Raw genomic sequence first — 26304 nt, 5'->3', positions numbered from 1 at the left:
AAAAATCTGGAGGGAGAACAGTTGTCGAAAAAGATTGCAATAGGGAAAACAAAGGTAAGTGTATTTGAAGATCTGCTCCCATAGTCCTACCATGTCTGTAGTATTATCGTAAATACTTATTTACTTTTACTTATACACAATCTTTTTTCAATATTACTTTGTATGTATCTTTGCTTGTCTTCCATTTGCAAAGTATGTTTGTTCTTTTTATTATTTTCTTTGTTTATTTGTTTGAAATGTAATATTTAAGTGTGGAAAAGTGCAAAAATTTCTGTCCACAAAGTCTTTTCATTGTGGCTGAAGTAGTCTTGGGTCATCATGGCTACCTGAAAGGCCAAGTTTTAAACAGGCAGTTATCGGGGGGAGCTGGAGAGGGTTGGTTATTATTGCCACTATTTCCCCTTTTGCAGACATTAATACTCCATCATTCATATCCACTTCAGACAAAATCAGGATGGCTGATTTTAACAGTTTAAGTAGATGGCTTTCATAAATGTAGCTGACTTCAGATGAATCATTCTGCCTCTGTGCAGACCTGTTGGCTCTGATAACCCACAGCTGATGAATGGCCACACACAGCAGAGGATGGAAAAGCTGGGTTTGGGCAATGGCTGTTCACAGCCTGAAAAAGAGGCAGCAGGAGTTTCTATGGACAGAAATGGGTGCAAAGCAGGCAGTTTTCAGCATTCGTTTTTCTTCATCTTTTTTTCTACACTTATGAAAGAGGAGAAAAAGCTTTGTACCACAGTGATGCAGTTATGGGAGCAGATTGGTTCTTGTCTCTCAAAAGCATGAGAGCTAAACCTCAATGAGAAAAGTGAACAAACTGAGGTGAAGGCAAGGCAGGCTTTGCCGAGATTTAAGGAACTACAGGACATGCAGAGCAGCTGTGTCCCATCAAGTAAAGACCAGGTGTGAGTGTAAGCAATGATTATACCCAAAATTTGTTCTTAGTATTGGTACTGGCCTGAAAATGTAATCTGAACATTCATAACGTTATGGCAGAGTTTTAATTTGATTCACATTTAATGTCTTAGAGAAACAAGCTTTGCATATGTGTCCTGTTTTTGGCTTCTTATAATAATGAAAATCAACTGCTCCAGCAAAAAGCAGGACAATACAAGATGCCAAAATGTCTCATTAGTATATGAAACTTAATGTAACAAATACAAGTGATAATTTTATTTTTTTATATGTATTTTTGAACAGCCTTTTTTATGAGCAGTTCTGCTTGCTTGCAGATGAATCCTGCCCTGTTCCCTATATCTCTTTCTGTGTTTGCAAACATTAAGACTTGAACGAGAAAGACTTTCAAGTACATTTTAGACTATACACATGACTCAGTTTTGGTTGAAGATAGTTATCGTCTTCTAATTGAATTTTCTGAGTAGTAGAAAAAGTGATTTATCGTAAACGCGTTAGCTTACATAAATGTCAGAAAGATGCAAGTAAGTGTAAACATGAAATTTCAAGGGAAAGTGTTAAGATCCTACAACTGTGGTGGAAATTCCTGTAGCAAGAGATAATGGTATTGTGGTGGATTTTTTTAAATTTTTATTCTACCAAAATTTAGTAGGGCATGAAAGGATATCTTAAAACTTACAAAATTTCACGGATAACATGTATTTGTATATTTTTGTAGGTCTGTGTTACCTACACCTCACGTTTTCATGCATCTTTTCTAGGATTAGACACAAAGCTCAAACTTGAGATCATACTAATCAAACCTGAAATGCATAGTCAGTACTTTCCTCCTTTCCCCAAACGTGCTCTTATCTCACCTCCCATACATAGTCAACTCCTATGGCAAGTACCTCCAACGTGATAGTTTTAGGATGTGGTTTACCAATCCAAAAGCACTTTCAAGCACAGGATAGGAAGGATTCCCAGTGTGTGATGCAGAAACAGTCTCTGGCACTAACAGGACCTGATAATTAAGAACTGAAATTGCACTTTCCAGTGCAGTTGCGACACTTCTCACTCAGAAAGAACCAAACACAAGAGTCATTTGACATAATATAAAGACCAGTTCTGTCCTGTGAGATTACTATTGTTTGCCTTTGGCTGTATGCATCAGGCCTTAAACAATACAGGGATTATATAGATATATAAATGATGTACTTTCACTGCAGTGTTTCAAACCCCTCTAAAGTATCTCTAAAATGATTCTTAAAACCTCTTTTGATAAACACAGAAAGGACAGTGGTATGATGGCTGTATATAAAGATTTAATTTCACTGATTTAGAATGACCTCCTCAAATTTCCTATCGTTACTATGATGCATCCAAATCAAACTTCTATGTCACATCATTTATGCATCTCCATTCACAAAAAAAAAGAATACTATTAGACCAGAATTTTGAAATTATAGAGATTGTTTTAGTGTTCTTAGTAAGCTTGTTAGGTTAAACAGAAATGTCATCCAGTAATTAGTTGTTTTTGGTTGTGGTGTTGTTTTTTTTTTTGAGAAAGAAATTTATTCAACTGTTGTGATAACAACAGGGACAAAGGCAAGAGCTGTGCTCAAGATTCATACAAGAAGACCTGGAACATTTTGTTTGGTAAATCTATGTTTCTCATATGCAAAGGTTTGTAGGAGCTACATCTGAAGTCAATAATACTTTTTTCTATTATTTCTGAGATACTGGGGATAAATGCAAACCAACAACCACCCTGATGGGATTGAAGCTAGTATTAGTTGATATTGTCAGCCCTATGTAAGTTGTGAAAGTACAGACATTAAAAACAAGCAAGGAGAGAACCTTGCATACTACTGGGGGTAAGTGTGGGTACACGTCTACAGGCAGGAGCTTTACAAAGTTTGTTTCAGCAAAAGATGTCTTGTGTTAATTGCAGATTTTTAATTTGTAACAATATAACTCCATTGTTTCTATAAAATCATATTTAATATACAACAAACTTTCACCACATAAGCACATTAAAAACACCTTGTTTATAGTTCCAAGAATTGATTACAGGGTTCTCATAAAAGCATTTTCATAACTAGAATCTTAATACAGAATGATTCTTTTTTCTATGCCAAAATACATTTAGATGGTAAATTGCTTATAGAAAAAGATACAGAGAGAAATGGGGTTTGCTGGCATGTAATCCATTTTATTTCATTCTGTTATGGTAAAATTTAAAGCTATATTTGAAATGCTTGGCATAAAATACTGTTTTATCCAGAATATGAACCAAGAAAAAAAGTTAACTGACTCATTTTCTGTTTCGGTGTCTCTCAGATGTGCCCATAACAGCACTTACCCTCTACGCCTTGACCATAACTAACTGCTGAGGGTTTTGTGTTGCATTTTGGTTTTTCTTTTTCTGAAAGACACAGCATTCCCACTGCCTTGCAGCTTTGGGTGCCCACAGAATGAAGAATGGATTTGCTAAAATAGCTGAATTGCATTTACCAAATGCAACATTGGAAAAACAAACAAACAAACAAAAAAATCCACATAAAAACACATAGGAAGATTGATCACACAATTTTATTAGAGTCTTTTGAACAATTGCATTATGTTGTTCCTTTATCTAAAAACTCTTGCAAAAAAAGACATTGGAGTGGACTGGTTTCAACCCTGAGCATTAACACTGCATATCAAGTACTGTAGTAAAGAAGCTGGTTAAGTTTGTAGCACTAGCACAAGTCACTGATATTAATCCTCTAGGTGATCAGGTTTTTACAAAAAAAATACATAGTTTTCAATAAATAATGCTTAATTTTACAACTTTGATACAGCAATGTCATACACTGTTTTGACACATACTAAACTCTGCATGCTATATAGTCTACTAGAAGACAAAACTTTGCCATGCATTTCTTTCTAGTGCTAGAAAACACTTTGTCCTCCAGTGCATCGCCTCAAGCAGCCTTCCCATCTTCCTTCTCTCACAGCAATAGGCTGTGCACTGGCATGCAAAAACCTCAAGAAAAGGTTTCCCCCCCACCATCACTCAGACTTCTAAACAAAAGTACTTTTCAGCTTTCCCCCCAAGACCTGGAGTGGCTATGAAAACTAATTTCACGTGGCCTTGAAAAGTCTTTGAAATTACATATTTTAAAAGTGTCATGCTTGAAAAACTGCTCTAAAACATTCAATTTCCCCCACCTGTGGCCATCATGCAACATCATTGAAATGTTGTAACCATCAAAAGTCCCACACTGGAAAACAGGCCTCCATTTTAAAACAGCCCACCGAAAAATAAAAAGAAGAAAAAAGTATCACAGCATTTATGTAAAGACTCCAAAACGCCAACATATGTACAAGAGCAAAACCAGATACAAATTGTAAATGAACTAACAATGGCATATAACTCTTCTCCCTGGTTTAGCCAGGAGTTGAGGCAAGTTGGTTTTGGAGATAAGCAGGACAATGGAAACAAAAACAAATTGTGACAATGGGAGTTCCTGGATTAATCGTTAATAGTTGATCAAATTTCTTCAAGTGGTAAATCAGGATCTCGATTTTCTTGGAAGTGGGAGTTACCAAAACCCAAACCCTCCTAGTTGACAACACATCATGCTAAATTAAACCTGATGCTGAGTATTTGCAGGTCTTAGAGGTTTGGCATTTTCATCCTACAAGACTGCACTTCACAGAAAATCCAGATGTTGCAACTAACCACAAAAGAAGAAAATTGATTAATTAATAAGGATTGAAACCTCCATTCTCACACTTCCAGGTTGTTGTTCATCATTGAAAACCATTCACCCCTTCTTATCCATATTGCTTTAGGGGTTTCCTCATATCTACAGAAGTCATTCCTTTGAAATTGCTGTCAATCACAATTTTCTAAGAGTTTTTAAAATATTCCTATCTTTGCACTGGCATAAGCATTGGGTTTTCTAAGAGAATCCCAAAGAAGGTATTACTTTTATACATGAAATATTACGAACTTTTGTTTCCCTTTTTGTAAGTCATTCTACACTTTCTGCACATTTGTGCTTTATATTGAATATAAAAATAGGTCTTTAAAACTCTATTTACTTTAAACTCACTAAAAAACTACTTGCTTGTGAAATTCTCTTACAAATTCACTGCATCCATGTAGAGAAGATAAAACTAATTAGGCAGTTAATTGGTATAGGTAGTGTGCAAAAAAATTAAGAAAAACAAAAACAATCACAGCCTTCGATGTGGGTGAGGGAGAAGGAACCAAACCAAAGGAATACAACCCTACAGGAGGGGGAATGTAAGGCAACGCATTGAATTAAGTCTTGTTGGTTTTATGTCTTTGTTTTTTTTCTTCTTTTTTTTTTTTTTTTTTTTTTTTTTTTTTTTCTGGCCATGCATACAAATGAAGGCTATGAGGTCTAAGACACCTATCCTGCCAGCAGCCCTTGAGGCAAAAACTCCCATTAAGCTCAATGAGAATTTTTATTTTTCTGTTTTTTAAAATAAAAACAAAACAGTGCAGGTTTAAGGCCTTACTAGACAGCAACTGTGAAGATGTATATAGTAACTTAATGAGCTGTGTTGAACATCAAAACACCTAAAGCGTATAAGGCCCTGACTTTGACCCCACATCAGTTGTACCTCACTGTAACACCAGAGTTGCACTTTACTAAAACAGGCGTGAGCGAAGGATCAGACTGCACGCATGCAAATCACATTCAGTAGACTTGGAGAAGTTAAATCCAAATGACAGTGAATGCCTGGAGAGCATGTAGCACCTAAAGGATGGTTGGGATGAGTCTTCCTACCACATTTATAAAATACTGCACCTATAGGATTCAAGGTATTTCTTAGGTGTACTTCCTGTAAAGGAGAGAGGGAGTAAAACAACCAAAGGGGGGAAACTGTAACATAAATGCTCATCACGAGATTAAAATAATCACCATATTTGATTAAGTTTTACATTGTGTTGACATCCTCTCAGTTACAAAGCAAACTGTTGTTCCATACTAAAAGAAAACAACCCAAAACCACACCTCATTTCTCTCCCTCTTACCACTAAGTCATATTACACTTAGAATAGCACTGTATGGAGACAAATGCAAAAAAATGTGGGAAAAAATTGCCATGGGAGATATTAAGCCCAGAACAGGGCTGCTCTAGCAGGTCAACAAAGATTCCTACATGCACTAAAAATGGAAGAGGAGCTGGAGATAGGAATATTATTAGAAATGACAAAAGCAAAAATATGAGAGTAATAGCAGATGCTATTTTTCCTGATTAGAAGATTGTATCTTACTCTCATTGAAATCAGCAGGAGCTTAGGCATCCAACAGCATCACAGTTCAGCCCTAACAGCATGGTGGCTTAAAAATACCACCACCAAATTGTTCTTGAGCAATAGGCAACAGTAAACTCTGCAGTAAATGAAAGTCAAACTGTCCAAACAAAAAGTATCTCCCTGCACTATACACCTTCACTCAAAATATTCCTGTGATATAGAACTGTATTATGCCCACCCAGAAGAAAGAAAAGATGTACTTCTGGAGTGGGTGTTACACTTCTTGACTAAAGTAGACCCATTGCTCTTTTAAAATGCCTGACTGCTCTAGACTTGGACCCTTTACATTAGTTATCCTGGACTAATATCTTAAATGGTAGTTTTAAAAAACATCTTCCAAAAGTATATGCAAGTCAAAACTCCTGCAGGCTGAGACACAGACCTTATTACAATGCAAACCAAATCCAGCCCATATTTGACCATAATCATTCATAACTCATTGAACATCTGTAAAGCACAAATGCTTAATGACACTGCCTATTATTACTTTAACAAACAAGGATGCATATCAGAAGAAAGGGGCCAGAAAAGAAAGTCCCCACATTCTCATGATAGCTTGAAGAATTACTAAGAGAATTTTGGCTCAGTATTAAGACTTAGAACCTGATCAACTTACTCCATCGCCCTAGCTTGAGAAGGGGTCTTCAATAGCAGGGTAGTGAATGGCTAGGTTACAGCACACTTCAGCGCATCTATTTTCTTTCACTCTTTTGCCTTAGAAGAGATAAATGTCATTTGTTTTCAATCTGATTTCTAAGTTAATTACATGGAGAACACACTAATCAGTTGAGACCAAAAACTGAAAATTCAAGAAACTCTGTTTTATTGAGGACTATCCATTGCCAAGGATATCTTGAATATTGTAATTTTGTTTGTTTTAAAACACAGTTTCTCATAAAGAATTATCACAATGCAAGACATAAATTTGAGTTCCCAGATATGCTATTTTTTTTTTCCTGATAGCAAAGATTTAGGCCAAACAACTTTTATTTAGAATCATGAGTGTTTTATTATTATTATTAGAAAGATCAGATTATATTAATCATTTTACTACCAGTTCATTTAACTAACCTAAAGTAAGATATCTCACCACTTAAATGCCTAAGAGTTGTCCTTGATTAAACATAACATGCATGCAGGTTTTAATGTTATGTTTTATTATGCCTTACAAATGTGTATGCAGGATTTTCATTTCAGCAAGTCTGAAAGCCTGTAGCAGTGGTTGCCACCAAAATACCAGCACAGTGAATTGTCCCTGTAAACAGCTGGATCAGTAATAAGTGGAGGAAAAAAAAAATAAAAATAGCAATGCCTATCAGATAAAAAGTAAACTACTTGAAAAACAAACTTCCACCTTTGTGAATCTGTTTGCTGCCATCAGAGAGGGCAACTGAAATCTGATGGCTCCTAAGGAAAAAAAAAATAATTAAAAAAAGATATCCAGAAGCGCACACTGCCGAAGTCTGCTCACCAACAGCAGAAGCTCGTACCCCCTTTCCTTCCCACGCCCCTTTGAAGGGGCTCTGCGAGCTGAGCGCTGCCCGAAGGCAGAGATGCAGGCGCGAAGCATCCCCGCAGCACAGCTCAGCAAAACGGGGAGAAGGAGAAAAAATAACACAGAAAAGGGGAGCCGTCCTGTAGTGGGAAGCTGGCCCAGCCGTGCCCCCAGCAATGGGATGCGGGGAGGGCAGGGCAGCTCCCTGGACGGCGGCGTGGAGCCGGCACGGAGCGGGGCGAACCCACTGCCGCTCCGCACCGGCACACCTCGGCCCTGCCCGAGAGGAGCGCGGAGTGAAAGGGGTGGGGGAAAAAAAATCATGAAGGCATCGAGTCCTTCTTTCCTTCCCCCTATCTAGAGTCATGCACAACAGCCTGCAGCTACCGCTCCTCCAAGGCGAGGGGTGACACCACGGCATCTCCAGCGTTATTCTACAGACACTAATAGCGATACGAGTTTCTATCAGTTCCAGCTGATTTATTAAAATTGTCAAGATACAGACTTTCAGCATTAAAAAAAAAAAACCAAAAAAAAAAAACCCAAAAAAAACAGGCTATGATGTTGACAGTGCACAAGTCTGCTTTTGTCATCATTTGCTACAAAATATGCAGATGGTCTGTACTTTAGATTATATTGCACAACATGAGAAACTTTTTTTTTTAAACTATGTGCCTTTTTTTTCTTTTTTCTTTTTTGCTAAAATCGAGAATCCAGTTTCATACCTTCCATCTGGGGCCCCATCCACATATCACAGCGTATGAGATACATAAAGTCCTACTATAGTACAGTACATATACAATCTTTTAAACTAAGATAACAGCTCTGAGGTCTATATCACCATTTTCAATAAATCTTTACCTACAAATATTGAACAAATCTGAACTATAGCTGTACAAAAAAAAAAAAGTTTGTTTCTTTTCTTTTTTTTCTTTTTTTTTTTTCCTATTTTTTCTTTTTTTTTTTTTTTAAACCACAAGGCCTTTAGATGCAAGGATTATTTTTCTTAAAATTTTAATCCTTTTAAAACCAGGACGTAACGTACCAACAAACTTGCATGCTAAAAACAGAGGAAAAAAAAGAAAATAAAAGGGAAGAAGTGCCTGAAAAGTCTTACTGAAAAAACACAGCAAGAATGTTCCCTTTTCACTGTACAAAAATACGCCTGAAAATATATTAATTTTTAAAAAAGACTGAGGTCTGTTATGTATCAAAAATGTTTCAATACCTTTTTGTACTGAGGTCTAGGCTGTCTGGTATTCAATCAAGGAGGTATAAGGGAACAAGTTACAAAAAAAAAAAAAGTTGGCAAGTAGAAATCACATTTGTAAAACCATAAACAATTTGATCTGAAAAGTAAACTCTGATCTTAAGTCAGTTCAGTTATTTGTAAGCGTTTGTACAGTCTGCATTTTTTCAAGCTCCCTGCAGCTTTGTTAAGAATCGGATGCATAGAAGACATCAGTTTTCTCCCTCCAAAAAAAAAAAAAAAAAAAGAGTTGCAATGGTCCCTTTCGGAAAAAAAAATAAAAAATAATAATAAAAAAAAATCAGAACAGTTCTTTAAGATCTCTCACGGGAAAATAAAAATAAAAATCCACAAACCCCCTTGAGTAACAGTTGTGCTGCCAAAAGACTTCTTCGCAGACCATCTTCCAGCCTTCCATCAGAGACCGCCAAGCTTCGAACAGCGCCTTCTGTAGCATTTTTCCCCCAGTCCCATTTGCCTTTGCTGTTGTTGTTGTGATCACCAAATGTAACAAAAAAAAAATAAAAATAAAAAAAATAAAAACACACAAAAAATTAAAAATAAAAAAAAAAATCACAACTCCCGGGCTCGGAACTAACATCAGGATTTTTTTTTTTTTTAAAGAAGACTTTTTTTCTTTTTTAAGCATCATCATCATCATCACCACCACCATCATCATCACCACCGCCGGCGTCCGCCGCTCCCGTCGCCGCCTCCGCCCCGCTCAGTACGTGAACACCAGGTCGGAGAAGTTGGCTTCCAGCCAGTCGCCCGCGATCATCTCGCTCAGCTCCGGGGTGCAGTAGTCGGGAAACTCGAAGTGGGAGCCGAGGCTGCCCTCGCTGAACGAGTCCAGGTCCTTGTCCACCAGCGAGAGGGAGAGGTTGCCGGCGGCGGCCCCCGCCCCCAGCTCGGCGGCGGCGTGGCCGTGCTGCGAGAAGTTGAGGCTGAGGTCGAAGAGGAGGTCGTCCGCCTCCTCGCTGCCGGCCGAAGAGGTGGAGATGGAGCGGGACGAGGCGGGCGAGAGGCCGGCGGGCGGCTGCGGCGGCGGGGGGCCCTGCTTGGTGATGTTCTTGAAGCTGTAGTAGAGTCTGCCGCCGCCCGCCGCGCCCCGCACCTCCTCGTAGAGGCTCGCCCCCTCGGTGGACTCCGCCGAGGAGCTCAAGGTGGGGCTGGCCGGCACCTTGGCCACGTTGTACCGCCGCAGCTGCTGCGGGCCAGGCTCCTCGTCCTCCTCCTCGTCGTCCGCCTCCTGCTTGATCCGCAGCTGCAGCTCGTCCTCGTCATCCTCGTCCTCCTCCTCATCGTCCACGAAGACGCACTTGACCGCCTTGCTGCTGACTTTCAGCGCACCGAAGACGTACTCGTCCCCCGCGTAGTCCCCGTGCGGGGCGGCTTTAGCGCCGGGCTTGGGGGGCGAGGCGGCGGCGGCCTTCAGCTTGCTGCACTTCTTGCCCGAGCTCTTAGCACTCTTGCTGCCGCCACCGGGAGCGTTTTTCTCGGGGCTCTGGCCGGCGTTGGGCTTGGCCGAGGGGTCCATTTTGGGCTTTTTCCTGGGCCGGTACTTGTAGTCGGGGTAATCGGCCATGTGCTTGAGCCGCAGCCGCTCCGCCTCCCGGATGAAGGGGATCTTCTCGCTGTCCTTCAGCATTTTCCACCGCTTGCCCAGGCGCTTGGAGATCTCCGCGTTGTGCATGTCCGGCGACTGCTCCATGATTTTTCTCCTCTCGATCTTCGACCACACCATGAAAGCGTTCATCGGTCTCTTGATGTGCCCCGACGCCGTTTTGCACCAGTCCGGATCGCTCTCGTCCAGAGCCACCGGGCTGCAAGCCATGAACTCTCCCTCCTCGGTGTCCATCGCCTCCCGGGGCAGGTTGCTCTCGCTCTCCGTGCTCTCCGCTTGCTGCACCATCTCCGGACTCCCCCGCGGCGCTCCGCTCCGCGCCGACCGCCGCCCCCTCCCACCGCCGCACCTTGCCCTTCGAACCGGGCGCTGCGCTGTACCGTACCGCCGGCCGGGGGAACCGCTGCCCGCAGCGCAGCACGGCTCGGCACGGCCGGGCTGGGGCTGGGCGCGGCTGGGCTGTGCTGGGCGCCGCGCTCTGCCCCGGCCTCGCCGCCGGCCCGCCTCGCCCCGCCGCGCGCGCTGCCCCTTCTGCAAAACTCGCGGCTCCGCACCCGACGCGTTATCAGCGTTTCATATGGGTGACATCACTCCAGGCAACGGCCAATAGTTCCCCGCGGCTCCGCCCGTCGCCCTGCCCACCGCCTTTATCAGCTCCCCTCCTCCCCATCCCCCTCTCTCGCCGTGCTGACACACCCCCCTGTATGGGGATGGTGGGGGAAGGGGCTCGGCTCCCGGTTTTTTCGCTCTTCTCCCTGCCCCTTCCTGCTCCCCCAGCCCCGGGGGGGGGCCGCTCCCCCCATAGCCGCCGGTTGCCGTCCCGCGGGGAAGGAATAGCGGTGGCGGTGCTGGCGGCTCCCCCTGTGCGCGGTCCCCTCTGGAAGCCGGGGAGCCCCGCTCGGTGACGGCGGTAGGGGGAGCTGTAGCTCCGCAGCCGTTGCACGGCACCACTGCCGCCCGCCCGGCCGGGGTCCGTCGCTCGCCCCTACCCGCGGCCCCCAGGGATCGGACCCGCCCCCAGCCCCGTCTGCTCCTCCACCACCGAACCTGTGAGATCCAGAGCGGGCGGTGTGCTCGTCTGTGGGTAACTCGCTTTGCAAAACGTGGGATGGAAACGAGTTTGCATCCTGCGCTGCGGGTCCCGTTGCGTTTTCCTACCTACCGCTCGCTGTTGTCAGCAAGGCAGAAGTTAAGTTCTGTAAGGGCTGCTAGCCGGGCGCAGGCGTGTTGACGGGCACAGGATGGGCCCTGCCAGAGCGCACACCGAGCTGCTACTAACGGGGCTGTAGCCCCGTGCTTAATGGACCTTCAATTAGCGTAACGGCGTGTTTTCCTCTAACCACGGCATTGTATTTGGGTGATGTGACCATGATACGGTCAGGTTGTATGTGACTGGTGCGGTTACAGGAAGGACAGAAGGGATCCCTCACCTTTTATCTTTGTAGATACATTTGGGTTTCTGTGTCTTAAGAGGCACAGGTACGCAGTGTGGTGTCACTTCCCCACTGAGGACAGAGGAAGGGCATCCCTCAATAAGGTTCCTTCAGAAGATGGGTGTGAAAAATCCTGTTCTGCCTCACTTTGAGGACATTCAGAAGGGATTTCTCCTCTGAGTCTCGCTGCTACCTCTCCTCTTGTGACTGCATCGGTTGTTACAATCTAGCCCTGTAATAATGCTTATCCTTAGGGAGACAGAAGGTAAAATGGAAAATTTGCATGTCAGGATTCTCAGCCTATCAAGAGATATTATTATCTAGAGAAGCTGTATGAGGAGAGGGTGCAGCACCTTCAGGAGTGCCTGAGTTCATGCTGCAGCTGTGGTGTCTGGGGGATGGCTGCTGGCAGTGCCAGGTGGGGCATTCCTGCCAAGTTTGGTACCTTCCACCCATCCGAGTGAGGACACACTGTACGGTCATCGGTGTGACAGGAGCTTCAGAGTGAGAACACGTCCCAAATGATGGTGTAGGCAAGGATCTCAGGAGACACATAGCTGGCTGCCTGCCTCCAGGGAGGACAGCTCTCTGTTGCTGAGTTGCTGTTACTTAAATGTTACTGGGGTACCAATAATCTTAGATAATCATTTCCTTGTACTGCTTCTTCTGTAAATGCCAGTATTCAGATTATCAATGAATTTTCCCCCTGTGAGAAATTCTGAGGTTTTCACATGCGCTGTAAATCCAGTTGGAAATAAAAGGATACTGGTGTAGGTTTGCAAAATGAAACACATCAGAAGATTTTAACTTGCTGTTGATTTTCCAGCCTGTAGGAAAGGCTTCATTACATCATTTAATTGCGTAAGAATTGAGCTGATGAAAGTGGAATGTTCCCTTAATTCCCTGTGAAAAGAATAAAAACAATGTGTTTTAATCAAAAACTGCTATTTTGTCAAACTAGCACTTTCTGAGAGCTGTGAACTACTTTAGGGGGAAAAAAACAACCAATTCTTATGGAAACTATGCAGATATATTGATAAGATCTGTGATAGTGTTATCAATAAAGATAAGACTCATTTAGATGGTAAGGACTCCTTCCTCTGGGGTGACACTATCTGACATTTAACACACTAATATCGGGAGATATCATTTTTAATAAAGCTTTGGTGTGGATTGAATGCAGGGCTGTCCCATCTCTTTCACAATGTCATTACAGCAGTCTTTGCCTGGGATGTTTCTCCTTCATTTGTGTCCCGATAAGGAAGTGTATCAATACCACAGACTTCATATAACTTCCATAATATTCCATTTTTCTCTTTTTCTAGTATATCTCATATTCTGAAGCATGTTGGCAGCATTTCAGTTTTTCCTCAAAGCAGTCTTTTAAGTATGAACAGCATTACAGTTTTCTCATGCCTGTTAGTGTTATTTTCTGATTGTTTGTTTGTGTTATTTTGAGGGATGGTACTGGGAAGATAATGAAACTGAAAGCAGACCAATAAATGACAGCCACGCTGAAGAAGAAAAATATCTTAACCTTGGAAATCTAGATGCTACTGTTAAAATGAAATGATTTCCTGCTCTAAAAACAGTTCAATAAGTGTATATGTATACTTTCTTGTTGGGGTTGAGCTGTTAACACTCCCCTACTCATTGTGTTGAAATTCAAATGAATAATCATCTTTCCCCTTTTTTAGGTCAATGGGAAGGCTGGGCTACATGAGAAGGTGGGAGAAAGAAGGTCCAAGAGGACATAGTGTGACGATGGAGGCTGGATTGAAAATGTGGCACACTGGACTCCTCCATTTTGAGGAGGTGTGTTAACCCGAGTGTAGAACAGTGCGAGTGTATCACATCAATAAAAGCACTGAGGTCTCTCAGAGTAGAAACTGACAAGGTGCCTCTGAAGGCTGGAATATGGGCAGAAGAAAATTCAGTGTGCAGATGCATAGGCCTTCTGAATGTGGTCTTATGTGCTTGATTCTTCCGCCACTGATGCTTGAAAAAGAGAAGGGATTAATGAGACAGATGACAAACTTCACACTGTTCAAGACTTCGACAACCAAATGAAAAAGCCAAGATTTTTACTGTGCTGTGTCTGAAGACAAATAGAATTATGGGTGCAGCACTTTTTGTTTCATGTCTGTTTTGAAATGTGCTGTGGGTTTTTGTCTGGGGAACCCAAGATGACTGTGGGGGAAGTGTGAAAAACACAGAGTCACCTTCTTTGTGGTGAGAGAAGTGTGTGGAATCACAAACTGCAGATTCGGGGTGCAGGAAAACAGAATTACAATGTCAAGAGTTTTGCCTTTATGAGAAAAGTGATGAATTCTGACCAGAGGAGTTATACCTGAGATGGCATCTCTTCCTGCCCTTTCTGCTGCTTCTGGAATCAAAATTGCATAGAACTATTCCATAAAGCTTTTGCTTTGAAAATGAAGGGACGTAGTCACCTGAAACTGCCTGCTGTATCAGCTGAGTTTCAGAATGAAGGGAGAAGTGTACTGACTTAACTGAAATGGAATGATCATCTGAGATTACTAAACCAGACCAGTCAAAATCTAAATAAACTCAGTTTACATCAACACCTAAACACATATTAAGGTACCCAGACATATCGAGTCTTGATGTCTTGATTTTATTTTATTTTTTATATTATTATTATTATTTTGTGTGCCAAAATGTTTATTTTGCCAAAAGCACCTGCAGCAGAGACCTGTGGTGAAGATGGTTCCCTGGCAGGCTGGTGCAGAATGCAAGAGCTGACCCTCTGCATTGACCACTGTTTTTAAAACATAATCAACAAACATATTCCGGGGAGGAAATTGTGTGTTTTGTCTTCAAGCAATCCAGGAGTTACACAATCTGTAGTTAGTAACCATATTCTCACCAGGTAAATTGTACAGGGCTGGGATTGCAGGGCATTAGAGTCTAGCATCCTAAAGTGGATTGTTGTTTGACAATCATCTGCTGAAACGTGGTTGGGAAACAGTGCTGTTCCCTTTGGGGCAATGTGGATGGGCTGTTTCTTCACAGCCCATTGATCTTAAATGGGGAGATATTTTAAAACATATTAGCGCTTTTCATAATGTCATCCTCATCTCTGAGTGTGACCTATTTAAAATAATAATAATAATAAATACATAAGTAACAAAAGATCTCCAAATGTGTTCCTTGAATATGCTGCAGAATCATCTGGGCTCTAAGAAATGGTGCAACAAATAATGCTGGGATACCCCTCGCTCACTGCGAGTCCTTCTGGGTTTTTGCTTTCAAAACATGATAATTCCTTATTTGTGAGACTAATCCATCTCCCAGGCTCTGCGAGTCAGACTGGGTCCCTCTTATCCCACAGATCACTGCAACACAAGCAGTTCTGTCTGACAGATCGCTTCTTCAGCCACTTGTGTGTAACCCAATTGAGCTGAATGCCTGCCCCCAGCAGCACCTGTGCAAATTCACGGATGGCACTGGGACTGCACAGATGCCATAGAGGGCATACTCTGGCATACGGGATATTTATTACTGGTGGTGATGCATGAGATGGAAGGGATCCAGGAATCAGGCTGAGTTTGTGCAGCTGGTAGTTAGAAATTTACTTGCAAACTGAGCTCATCGGGTAGGAAAATCAGTGAGATAATGAATCTGGAGCCCCCAGTGCCATTTTTACCAAATCACTTTCCAGGGCAGGAGAACAATTTAGAAGAGATGGGTCTCTTATTGGAAGTGTCTGACAATTACACTTGAAAAAATACAAAGGGAAACCGTAAGAGATCAGATTGCAATTATTTGCTATCAGAAATTAGTATTGCTAAGCCTGTTTAAATAGAACCATTAGTCTGCTTCTTCTGAAAACGTGAAATATGCAAATTCAATGTGTAAATTAAAATTTTTATTTTAGCTTTGTTTTAATGAAATATTCAATAGCAAATTATGTGGAAATAATTATTTTTATTTTTAACAGCTTTTTTGTTGTTGTTGTTGTTGATGTTGCTGTTCTTGTTATTGTTTCTTGTTGTGTGATGACAGGAAACCTTCCGCAAAATTCAGAGCAATTCATAAAGGCAGAGCTTATTCATAATGCTATAAATGTGTATTGTTGGCCTGCAGAGATTGAAATCCGCAGTGTTTTAGCAGGTCTCTTAGGAAAAAGTGTTGTACCTTGAACCAATTATAGACCATCTCTGGTTAAATAGCAGAGCTAGTTTGCTTAATGTGGGTAATTTGATGTTGTAAAGTATTTGTCGGTACCCGAGGGTAGTCTCGTAGTGCACACAGGTTTTACTGTATAATATTTCACACTCATATGTGCACCGGTTAATCTCCTTGGGTGGAGACTATTTCTGAGTTATACAGGATTTATTATGTACTTAATTTATGTTATGTTTTTTACATCTTCTCTATATCAAGTCTTGAATGGTAATCCTAATTATTACATGTATTTTGTTTATTATTTTTAGTTTATGTAATGTTTATTCAATCCAGGAGGCTTTCCACAATTTGAGAATGTCGCAGTGACACAACAGAAGTGTAACAATGACCACACCAGTGCACCTGTTAGATATAAAGCAGCTGAAAAGACACACGCAGATTTATCATTTACCTTTTTCTTCCCACTAAAGAACAGCGGAGCAACATCGCTTACTACAAACTGACATCTAAGGCTATTAAATAGAAACAAAGTATTTTCTTTGGTCTCAGTTCCTCGAGGGAGGCAACAATGTAACGTGCAGAGAAGGTTGAGTCTCCCTCCCAAGTGTGGTCCTGCTGATCTGTTTTCTGTTGTCAGTACTCGGAAGAGGAGCCCTTTGCACATGCGTGAGAAAGTTTTCATTTACAGGATGAACACAGGGAGTAGGATTCTGTAGAATTCAGCAGTTTTGAAGAAAATCCAGCCCTAAGTGCTGCCTGGACCCACTTTGTTCCCTAATAGTGTGACTGAAGATACCCAAGTGCATGACCACAAGGTGACCTCTCCTGTTGGATCAGCCAGGAGTCTCATCTTTGGTCTCTTTTCAGTAGTGTGTGGGGATAGGACTAGGGGTAATGGGATGAAACTACAGCATAGGAAGTTCCACACGAATGTGCAGAAGAACTTCTTTACAGTGAGGGTGACAGAGCACTGGAACAGGCTGCCCAGGGAAGTGGTGGAGTCTCCTCTGGAGATATTCAAGACCTTCCTGGATGCCTACCTGTGTGACGTGATGTAGGGAGCCTGCTTTGGCAGGGGGGTTGGACTCGATGATCTCTAGAGGTCCCTTCCAACCCCTACAGTTCTGTGATTCTGTGATTCTGTGATTCTGTGATACCGTGATTCTGTGTGATCTACCAGGGAACCATTCTAAGGTTTGCTTTTGTAGTGCGAGCTTGCAGGTGCATCTACCAGGTGCCCTGGCTGTGTTCCTGCATGAGCTGCTTCTGCCCACCCTTGGCAGAGCTCTGCTTGGAAAAACTTAGTCTCTGGGCTGCCTGGACTTCTCCCTCCGGACACTTTTCCTGCTGGCAGTCCTGAGCCTGGTCTTGAGCTAGCACCATGCAAGGGGAAGCAGTGCAACAGCTGTACACTGAAGAGGGAAGCAAGAATTTCATTGGTGAACAAAGAAACAAACCACATAATATTCCTATTGATTATATATGATCAGAGGAAAAAAAGGTTATGTGAAATTCTTTATAAAGCTCCTTACATCCTTGTTTTGTTATGCGTATGTGTATCTTTCTACTGCCATTGTTTCAAAAAGAAATAAATTTAACAAATGTTTCATTGCTTTTTTTTTTTTTCTTTTCCCAAATGGAAAACAAATAAACAGGCCTCCTAGTAATAAATAATATCAGCAGTCACAAGAAATTCTACAGTAGCTAAACAATGAAAGCACATAGAAATGTTGTTTGTTTTATTCTTACACAAAGCCCTGCTGAATTCCCAGGAATGAATTAAAAACACTGACTGTGACTGGGGGCTCTGAGAATCAGTTGGTACTGATTTTAATGTTCCATTTTTATTAATTTGATGTATATTTCGATAATATCCTTAAAACTCTGCATAGCATGCAAATGTGGATGCATATCTAATTACATTACTAGTTTCTATTAAAATTATAGTGTATTCTTTCAGACCCTAAAAGAATATCCAATTGAATCACCACATATTCACAAAAAAAATAGGTAACTAAAAAAAAAGAAAAAGAAAAAAGAAAAAGAAAAACAGCATACCACTCCCACTGGTAACCTTTGCTTTGTAGTAAAATTGCAAAACACTTCATTTTTTTTCCATCTGCTATTTCTTATTTCTGAAATAAAGCAGGAAGTCCCAGTTGCGTGCAAAACCCTGGCTGTACCAATTGTGTTGTGATGGTGATGAACATATTAATTTGGAAAAGACCATTCACCTTCAGCCAAGAGCCCAAACTGTCCATACATTTCCCTCCCTCTCCTTCCTCTTCTCCTATGTTACTATCTGTACACTGCTAGTAATAATGCCACTAAGATATTCAATAACAGCAAAGGCTTGAAGGTTTCCTGATGCTTTATTACACAATGATGAAAATATCATAATGCCTCTAACTTCATCAAATCAGGCATTTCATTACAGCATCCTGCAAGTATAGAAAACTGATTGTCTTATGTCAGCATGGCCTGAATCCAGCTCCTGAATACAAGACGTGGTTACTAATGATCTTTCTAAGTCAGCTGAGACTTGATCTTATTTTTCAGTTTCACTGCAATAGGAATTGTAAGTCACTGCAGCAAATAGAAAGTGTTTATTATAGCTTATCGTACAGCCCTTTTTTAATCTATTTTTTCCCCAAAAATGCTCAATCAGTGATAAACCAGAAAACAATAATTAAGTGTACTTGCAGTTTGCACAGTAGTATATATCTATCTCGTGCCAAGCCAGACTCTGGATTAAGGAATTATTATCACCAAGTACAGAGAGCAGAGTGGCGCAGCGGAAGCGTGCTGGGCCCATAACCCAGAGGTCGATGGATCGAAACCATCCTCTGCTATAGGTTTTTTTTAGTCCCCAGTGACTGGAAAAAGGCTAAATAATCCCTCCCATTTTTAAGAAGGGAAAAAAGGAAGACATGGTAAACCACAGAGCTGGTGAACTTCATATCTTTGCCTGGGAAAGTCATGGAATAGAGCCTTCTGGAAGAGATGTTAAGGCACATGATGAAGGATGAGAAGGTGACCTGAGACAGTCAGCACAGCTTCACCTAGGGGAAATCATGCCTGATCCCATCTGGTGGCTTTCTAAAATGGAGTGACATCACTGGTAGACAAATGAAAGGCAACTGAGATCATCTACCTGGACTTTTGCTAGGTCTTTGACATAGTCCCACACCACATCCTTATGTCTAAATTGAAGACAAATGGATTTTAAGGATGGATTATTTGATGGATAAGGAATTTGGTTCACAGACAAGAGATGAATGGGAGATGATCAACCCTATATTCAAATTCAGATTTCTCTCCATGTTCTTAATTCCAACTAATTTAATTTGCCACTTAGGCATAAATTGACCAAATCTTGTATTGGAAGGTCTGACTCAGTGGCAAGGTAATTTATCTGAGGCTACAACAGCAATCTGGACAAAACAGGAATGGTCATAAAATCCTCCTGATTATAGTCCTGTGAACTCAACACCACACAACCTTGAGACTAAATGAATACATATACAGGGAAGTTATGTTTGAAAAGACAGTTTGTACAATGCGATCATTCAGTGTGGGGCCGGGGTAAAGATCAGAATAAGAGCCAAGCCAATGTAAGCATGATTTTTTTTTCTCCCTTTCATTCATTTTTTCTTTTTCTTTCTTTTTCTTTCCCCCCCTCTCCCCAATTCCACCTCCCCCCACCTCACCTCCAACCCCAACCCCCACCTAAGTGTACAGTTTTTTTCTTGAAACAGAATTATTACTTGAGAGAACCAGACATTTCTGTCCTTAAGCAGAAAAAAATATTGCTATGTTGTTCCATTTCCATGTTTTTCTGGTAATGCATTTTAGTGATTGTGTGCATTTCTGATTATTCAGAATCACTCCACATAGTGATTGAATTTACATTTTATCTAGACACCAGTCTTACCCAGAATGATCTTTTCCATTTCAGTGCTAGTTTGAAAATCCATTATTTGGTGTTCATTGGATGCAAGTTTTCATTTACAGGAAGATTGCAGTGGCAGAAGAAATATAGACAAACTCAATGGCTTCACTACGTATGAATTTTCTTGTAATACACAATAAGCCTTTTTAGTTTTCCTGAGCACTGAGCTTGGAGAATATGGGCCCAATCCTAGAAAATGTTGTTTACTTTCAGAGAGCAGTTTAGCATACTCATCTCCCATCTGCACTCTGTTTCTGCTCTATGTGCCCTCAACTCTGGTTTTCAGAATGGCCAATATTGGTTTCCTCAAGAAAACAAAATAACTTTACATTTAAATCTGGGCTTCTAGAGTAACAGCCCTTACTCAGTATAATCACAGTGGCCAGAGGCAATTGGCCAGCACTGATCACAATCAGGTCATTTAACTACAATTCAAGGGTTAAGGCTGTTTCAAATATGAAATTATTTCCCTATAAGAAAGTTTATCATTAGTCACTTTCAGTGGTCATGCAAGAGAAACATATTGTTTTTGTACTGTTACATCACCTAGTTCAATTCAGGCAAAACACTGTTATCTCTTTTGGGAGCCCCAGATATTCTTTATGATGTGGTGCCTCCCTCTTGCTCAGAGTTTGTACAGTAACGCTTTGCACCAGACTAGGGGTCCTGCATTGCTCCCAGGCTGTGGAGACTTGCAATCATGTTGAATTTACAAAGAGAAGCCAGATAAAATCGAACTGAAGTTTTGCACACTCCTCAGGAAACATGTTTTTCAAGTGACATTACATGTTTGACTGAATAACATTTTTCTGAATTAAGCTTTGGAAGGAAATGTTAATCATTCATATTACACAGCAATATTGATTAGTAACAAACTGTACAGCATTTCAGCTCTTTTTGAAACCACACTGATGTTGTTATTAGGAATTTTAATGATAAACTGAAGAGGAAGAAAGGGGGGAGAATCTGGAATTGATAACATAGGAAAGAGGATAAAAAGGAAAGGTGTAACATGAAGAAAAGAGAGAAATGCAGAGATTAAAGTATTCAGAAATAGAAGTTAATAACACAGTATTTATCATATATATAGCAATTTGCTAAGCAAACAATTCACATAGATAACATTTACTGTATATAGATTACTATCTCAGATCTCTGCGCCAGCTTCCTGCTAGCATCAGCAGTATGACTTATGTGGACTTCAGGGAATATGAGTAGAGTATAAATGGCTGGGCCATTGCTTAACGCTGTCCTTGCTTCATGTTGCTCTAGGATGGAAACTAAAGGAGAGAAATTAAAGCACAATGATAGAAGTGAGCAGCGATAAACTGGTCCCATCTGATCTCTGTTCCTAATGCAGTGGTTTCTTAACTGTAATGGAAATAAAATAAAAATACAGTTCAAACTGTGCAAAACCCAGAGAAAGCCTCAGCCTCAGCCTCAGTTACTTGCTTCTGCTGGAAGACACAGGCACAAAACAGTGTTACACAGCATTTCACTGCAATGTTCTCTTCAGGTGTAATCTGTTAGTGAAATGCTTAAGCAAATAGTTACAAGAAAATGAGTTCTTAGGGCAGCTCCAGTGTCAGCCACATGTGAGAGATAAGGTTAGCAATTGCTCTCCTTTTTTAAAATAAGGACATTTTGCAGCTCAGATATGGGCTTAAGAATGTGAGATCTTCAGGACAAGCCATGAGTACTTACATTTAGTAAGCATAGTATTTTGAAATGCTTACCCCTATTATTATTATTATTATTATTATTATTATTGTAATTGTAATTATTGTAATTATTATTATTATTATTATTATATTTTGCTAAGAGTCTTCTTTATGCTTCTAGTGATTGTGCTTTTCCTGGTCATGAACACTTGTGGACAGGGACTGAAACTATTGCTCTCTTTTCAGATAGGTCAGCCCCCTTCACTCCATTCTTGACAATAACAGCACAAATTTTCTGCAGTGTGTCACATTGCTGCTAAAATTTAATGATATTCAGGACTAGGAGAAAAGAGCAGCTGCCCTCCAGGTGGTGTTCCATGAATGCTACCCAGAACCCAGCAGGAAGCTGTATAAGTTCAATTCAATGAAGCGAATTCAATCATTTGCCCCTTTGTAAATGGAGCATAAGCAAAAAGAGGAAAAAAAAAAAAAAAAAGAAAAGAAAATGGTCTTCAACAATGACATGTACCTACAAACTAACAAACATTTTTGTTTTGTTTTGCTGGAATCATTTATACTTCAGATGAGTTTAATAAAATCTTACTAGCAGCAGCAATTTCACATTAAGGAATTATAGAAGCAGTACAAGAAATTCCCATAAATACCCAAGTCAATAATTAGTGATGAATAGAATGCTACAAGGTTAAGAAGTTCTCTTAGTAATGTCTTTTTATAAACATTAAACAAATATTCCAAGGAATTAACTTTTTGTGACAAACAAAAACAAAATTAATACAGCATTATTTAATTAAGAATACATACGTGTGGATTTTCAGTTCAGGTTATTATTATTCTATTACAGACCCTACCTACAAATTGGAAGAACAGTAGTAAATCTCTTGAGCTGTAGCTTCTTTTCGTACTAAATATTGTGCTAGTGCATAAGATTCCCTGTAATCCTTCACAACCGCCATGACGATTTATTAATGCATTATTCAAAACAACAGGCAGCCGTCTCACTGCAGCAGTCTGCTTGGAGTATTTACTAGATGTAAGTGAATGGCAGTATTTTTATCTCAAAATATTTTCACAGGTTTAAACTTCTCCTTTTAAGCAGCGTGAAAACCAATGTTCTTATTCCAGTTGGCTAAACATTTGGCCCAATTTGCTTTATCTCAAACAGGTATGAAATGAATTAGAAGGTGATAAAAGAAATTCTCCTCGTACAACAAAATAACTAAAAACATAAACAGCTTTGATTTAAAAATAGCAATTTGGCAAGTGATTAATACGCTATCTCTTGTGGTACTCTGAGGGGAAATCTGAGCAGCTGAAATCTGGCACACTGGTATCCCAGTTTTCAATGCGCATTTTCTGTTAGGGATGTTTTAGAAAGGCTTTCCAATTCACCAAATGCCTGTGTGGAGAGGAAGTGCTTGGATTAATCAAATTAATGATCCAGTTTCACACTTGACTTCAGGAAGGAAGAAGAAGACCTGGTTTCATCTCATGAAGGACCATTCAGGGTCTCAAAACACAACTCTGGTATTTTGAGTGACACTGTGTTAAAACCACATTTGCTATTCTTTAGCAGATCAATAGCTATGCAGCTATATATTTTCACAGCCTTCCTCCCCTCCCCCTGCTTTTTTTTTTTTTTTTTTTTTCTCCTCACAACACAATGATGTTAATTTTGGTAACCAAATGACTAGGCTCCAAAACCAAGCTCTCGAGACTCCCACTGCTACCATCTCAAGCCAAGTGGCTTTTGTATGCGGATAGCAATACTGCAGCAAAGATGTCAGAGGCAGGGACAGATTCATTATTGGCTGCTGGTCACCAGTGGTGTCCCCCAGGGCTTGGTACTGGGGCCACTCCTATTTAACATCTTTATTAGTGATCTTAATGAGGGGATTGAGTGCACCCTCAGTAAGTGTGCAGATGACACCAAGTTGGGAGGGAGTGTTGACCTGCTTGAGGGGAGAAGAGCACTACAGAGGTACCTGGATAGACTGGATCAATGGGCCAAGGCAAACCATATGATTTTCAACAGGGCCAAGCGTTGGATCCTGCATTTTGGCCACAACAATCCCAGACAACCCTACAGGCTTGGCGAGGAGTGGCTGGAAGCTGCCTGATGGAAAGGGACCTTGGTGTTCTGATGAACATTCGGCTGAATATGAGCCAACAGTGTTTCCAGGTGACCAAGAAGGCCAATGGCATCCTGGCTTGTATCAGGAATAGTGTGGTGAGCAGGACTAGGGAAGTCATCATGCCCCTGTAGCTGGCATTGGTGAGGCCTCACCTCGAGTACTGTGTTCAGTTTTGGGCACCTCAGTACAGAAAGGACATGGAGGTGCTGAAGCAGGTCCAAAGAATGGCAACAAGGCTTGTGAAGGGCTTAGAGAGTTTGCCCCACGAGGAGCGGCTGAAGAAACTGGGACTGCTTAGTCTGGGGAAAACGTGGCTGAGAGGAGACCTTATTGCTCTCTTCCAATATCTGAAAAGTGCTTACAGCGAAAGTGGGGTTGGTCTCTTCTCACTGGTGACAGGTGACAGGATGAGGAGAAATGGCCTCAAGTTGCATCAGATGAAGTTTAGGCTGGATATCAGGAAAAAAATCTTTACTGAAAGGGTTGGTAAGCACTGAAATAGGCTCCCCAGGGAGGTGGTTGAGTCACCATCCCTGAATGTGTTTAAAAACCATTTGGATGTGGTGCTCAGGGACATGATTTAGCAGAGGGTTGTTAGTTAGGATAGTATGGCTAGGTCTTGGTTGGACTTGGTGATCTTGAAGGTCTTTTCCAACCTGAGTGATTCCATGATTCCATTATTCTATTTCTCTTGCAATACTGTTCACCCGGGGCAATAGTAATTTTACTGTACTTGGTAGTCATTTACTGAATATCTATGAAGATACACAACTTATTCATTTGTTTAAGGAATTTCTTTCTGCAAAGCAAAAATTCTGATTAGTGGGAATGCTACTGAGCCTACAGTTGCTTTCATAGTTGCTGAACTGTAGTGTTTTCTTTGCTTCTGATGCTGGGAAAATAATCTTGTTTCCCAAAATAATACTTCTGAGGCTTTTCTAAATTAGATGAAAGTTTTAACTCCAACTGCCTGCTTAAGGAAAAAATACATTAAGAACAACTGTTTGGGCATTATGATACAAACTGAGTACTCTAATACAAAATTCATGATCATTGCACTAAATACTCTTCATTTCTTAGAGAATGAAGAACATATAGCAAGGAATAAATATTTGATAGACTCTGTACCTCTTTGCTTATGAAACTGTGAAGACATCATAACTCCCACTGAAAAAAGGCTGCAGTTTATTATCACACACACACACACACACACACCCCTGTAAATTTTCAATTTTGCATAAGAATATACACTTTTGTAGAGATCTGCCCCATATGAACCTTCTGGAAGGGGAAGAAAGTAGGGCAGTTTAATTTAAGAAACAATGTTGTCTGAATGTAATAGATGTGAACTGTGGCTCAGTGACTGTACAACCCTATTAACTTTCAATTTTTCAGGAACATAGAATGCTTCTGATTGAAATACTTTTGTTTTGTGCTTGTTTGTTGTTCTTCCTGTATGTTTTACTTAGGAAACTATAAACTCACAATGGCAATAGACCCTGACAGAGGTAAAAGAAAGGAAGGCTCCTTTGAAAAGTTCTTCAAAACTTTGAAAAATAAGGTTGAAAAGTAGAATTGGTCAAGCATTATTATTTCTGAATGAAAAAAAACAAAACAAAACAAACAAACAAAAACAACAGAAAAAAAAAATGTAAGGTTTTGATCAATTCAGCCTGGAAGCATTTCCTTCATCTGCAATGTTTTTAGTATTTGTTAATTTTATTTCATTTTATTTTGCTTGTATGGCATCCCTGACTGAGCTGCAAGCAGTTCAGATTTTCCAGGATGCAACTAATCATTTTTTCTGCTCCTTGACTGCATGATCAAATTACAGTTGAACACATGCGATAGACACACATGCATATAAAATTGCCAGTGTTTTTTGTGAAGTAACTCTGTGATTTCTAATATGCTTTAATAGACAGTGCTTCACTTCCCTGATTTGCAGGTTTTGTTAATCTTTCACTCTTTTACACCCAGCACCAGTGCAGAATGGACACAGGATATGGAGCCAGTGTGTGTGCAAAGCAAGGGATTGTTCTATCAACACCTCGACAGGAGCTCTCTGAAGCAGCATGCAGGGTTAAGCATGCCTCTTTCTTCTGACCTTATGCACTGTGTGCTGGCTGGCTTGGTCTTATCTGCAATCAGAGTGCCTGACCCCACATCCTGCTAGGTCGCAGGTATTTCCTTCCACACGGGACCTGAAACGCACTTCTAATTCTAGCTGCAAAACTACATTTTTTTATTTTTTTATTTTTTTTTTTTCCTGGTGGATTGCAAAAATGAAGTTAAATTGATACAGGGTTGTTTAATTTTTCTATTTTTAATATAT

General features: G+C 40.8%; 1 protein-coding gene and 1 non-coding gene across 2 annotated transcripts; one reads left to right on the top strand and one right to left on the bottom strand.

Moving 5' to 3' along the window:
- Window positions 1-3478: 3478 nt before the first annotated feature.
- Window positions 3479-11265, bottom strand: SOX11 (SRY-box transcription factor 11). The gene has a single exon (XM_015859383.2). It carries the CDS (start codon window positions 10904-10906, stop codon window positions 9716-9718), a length of 1191 nt encoding a protein of 396 aa, XP_015714869.1. The 5' UTR covers window positions 10907-11265; the 3' UTR covers window positions 3479-9715.
- Window positions 11266-18983: 7718 nt separating this feature from the next.
- On the top strand, window positions 18984-19055 carry TRNAM-CAU. The gene has a single exon. It is a non-coding gene; the product is annotated as a tRNA-Met (tRNA).
- The last annotated feature ends 7249 nt before the right edge of the window (window positions 19056-26304 follow it).

This window comes from Coturnix japonica, chromosome 3 (assembly GCF_001577835.2).
Source record: "Coturnix japonica isolate 7356 chromosome 3, Coturnix japonica 2.1, whole genome shotgun sequence".
NCBI lineage: Eukaryota > Metazoa > Chordata > Aves > Galliformes > Phasianidae > Coturnix > Coturnix japonica.
This window is presented reverse-complemented; position numbering and strand designations above follow the sequence as displayed.

Coding starts and splice junctions, on each gene's coding strand:
- SOX11 (XM_015859383.2), bottom strand. CDS start 10,906: ATGGTGCAGCAAGCGGAGAGCACGGAGAGCGAGAGCAACCTGCCCCGG.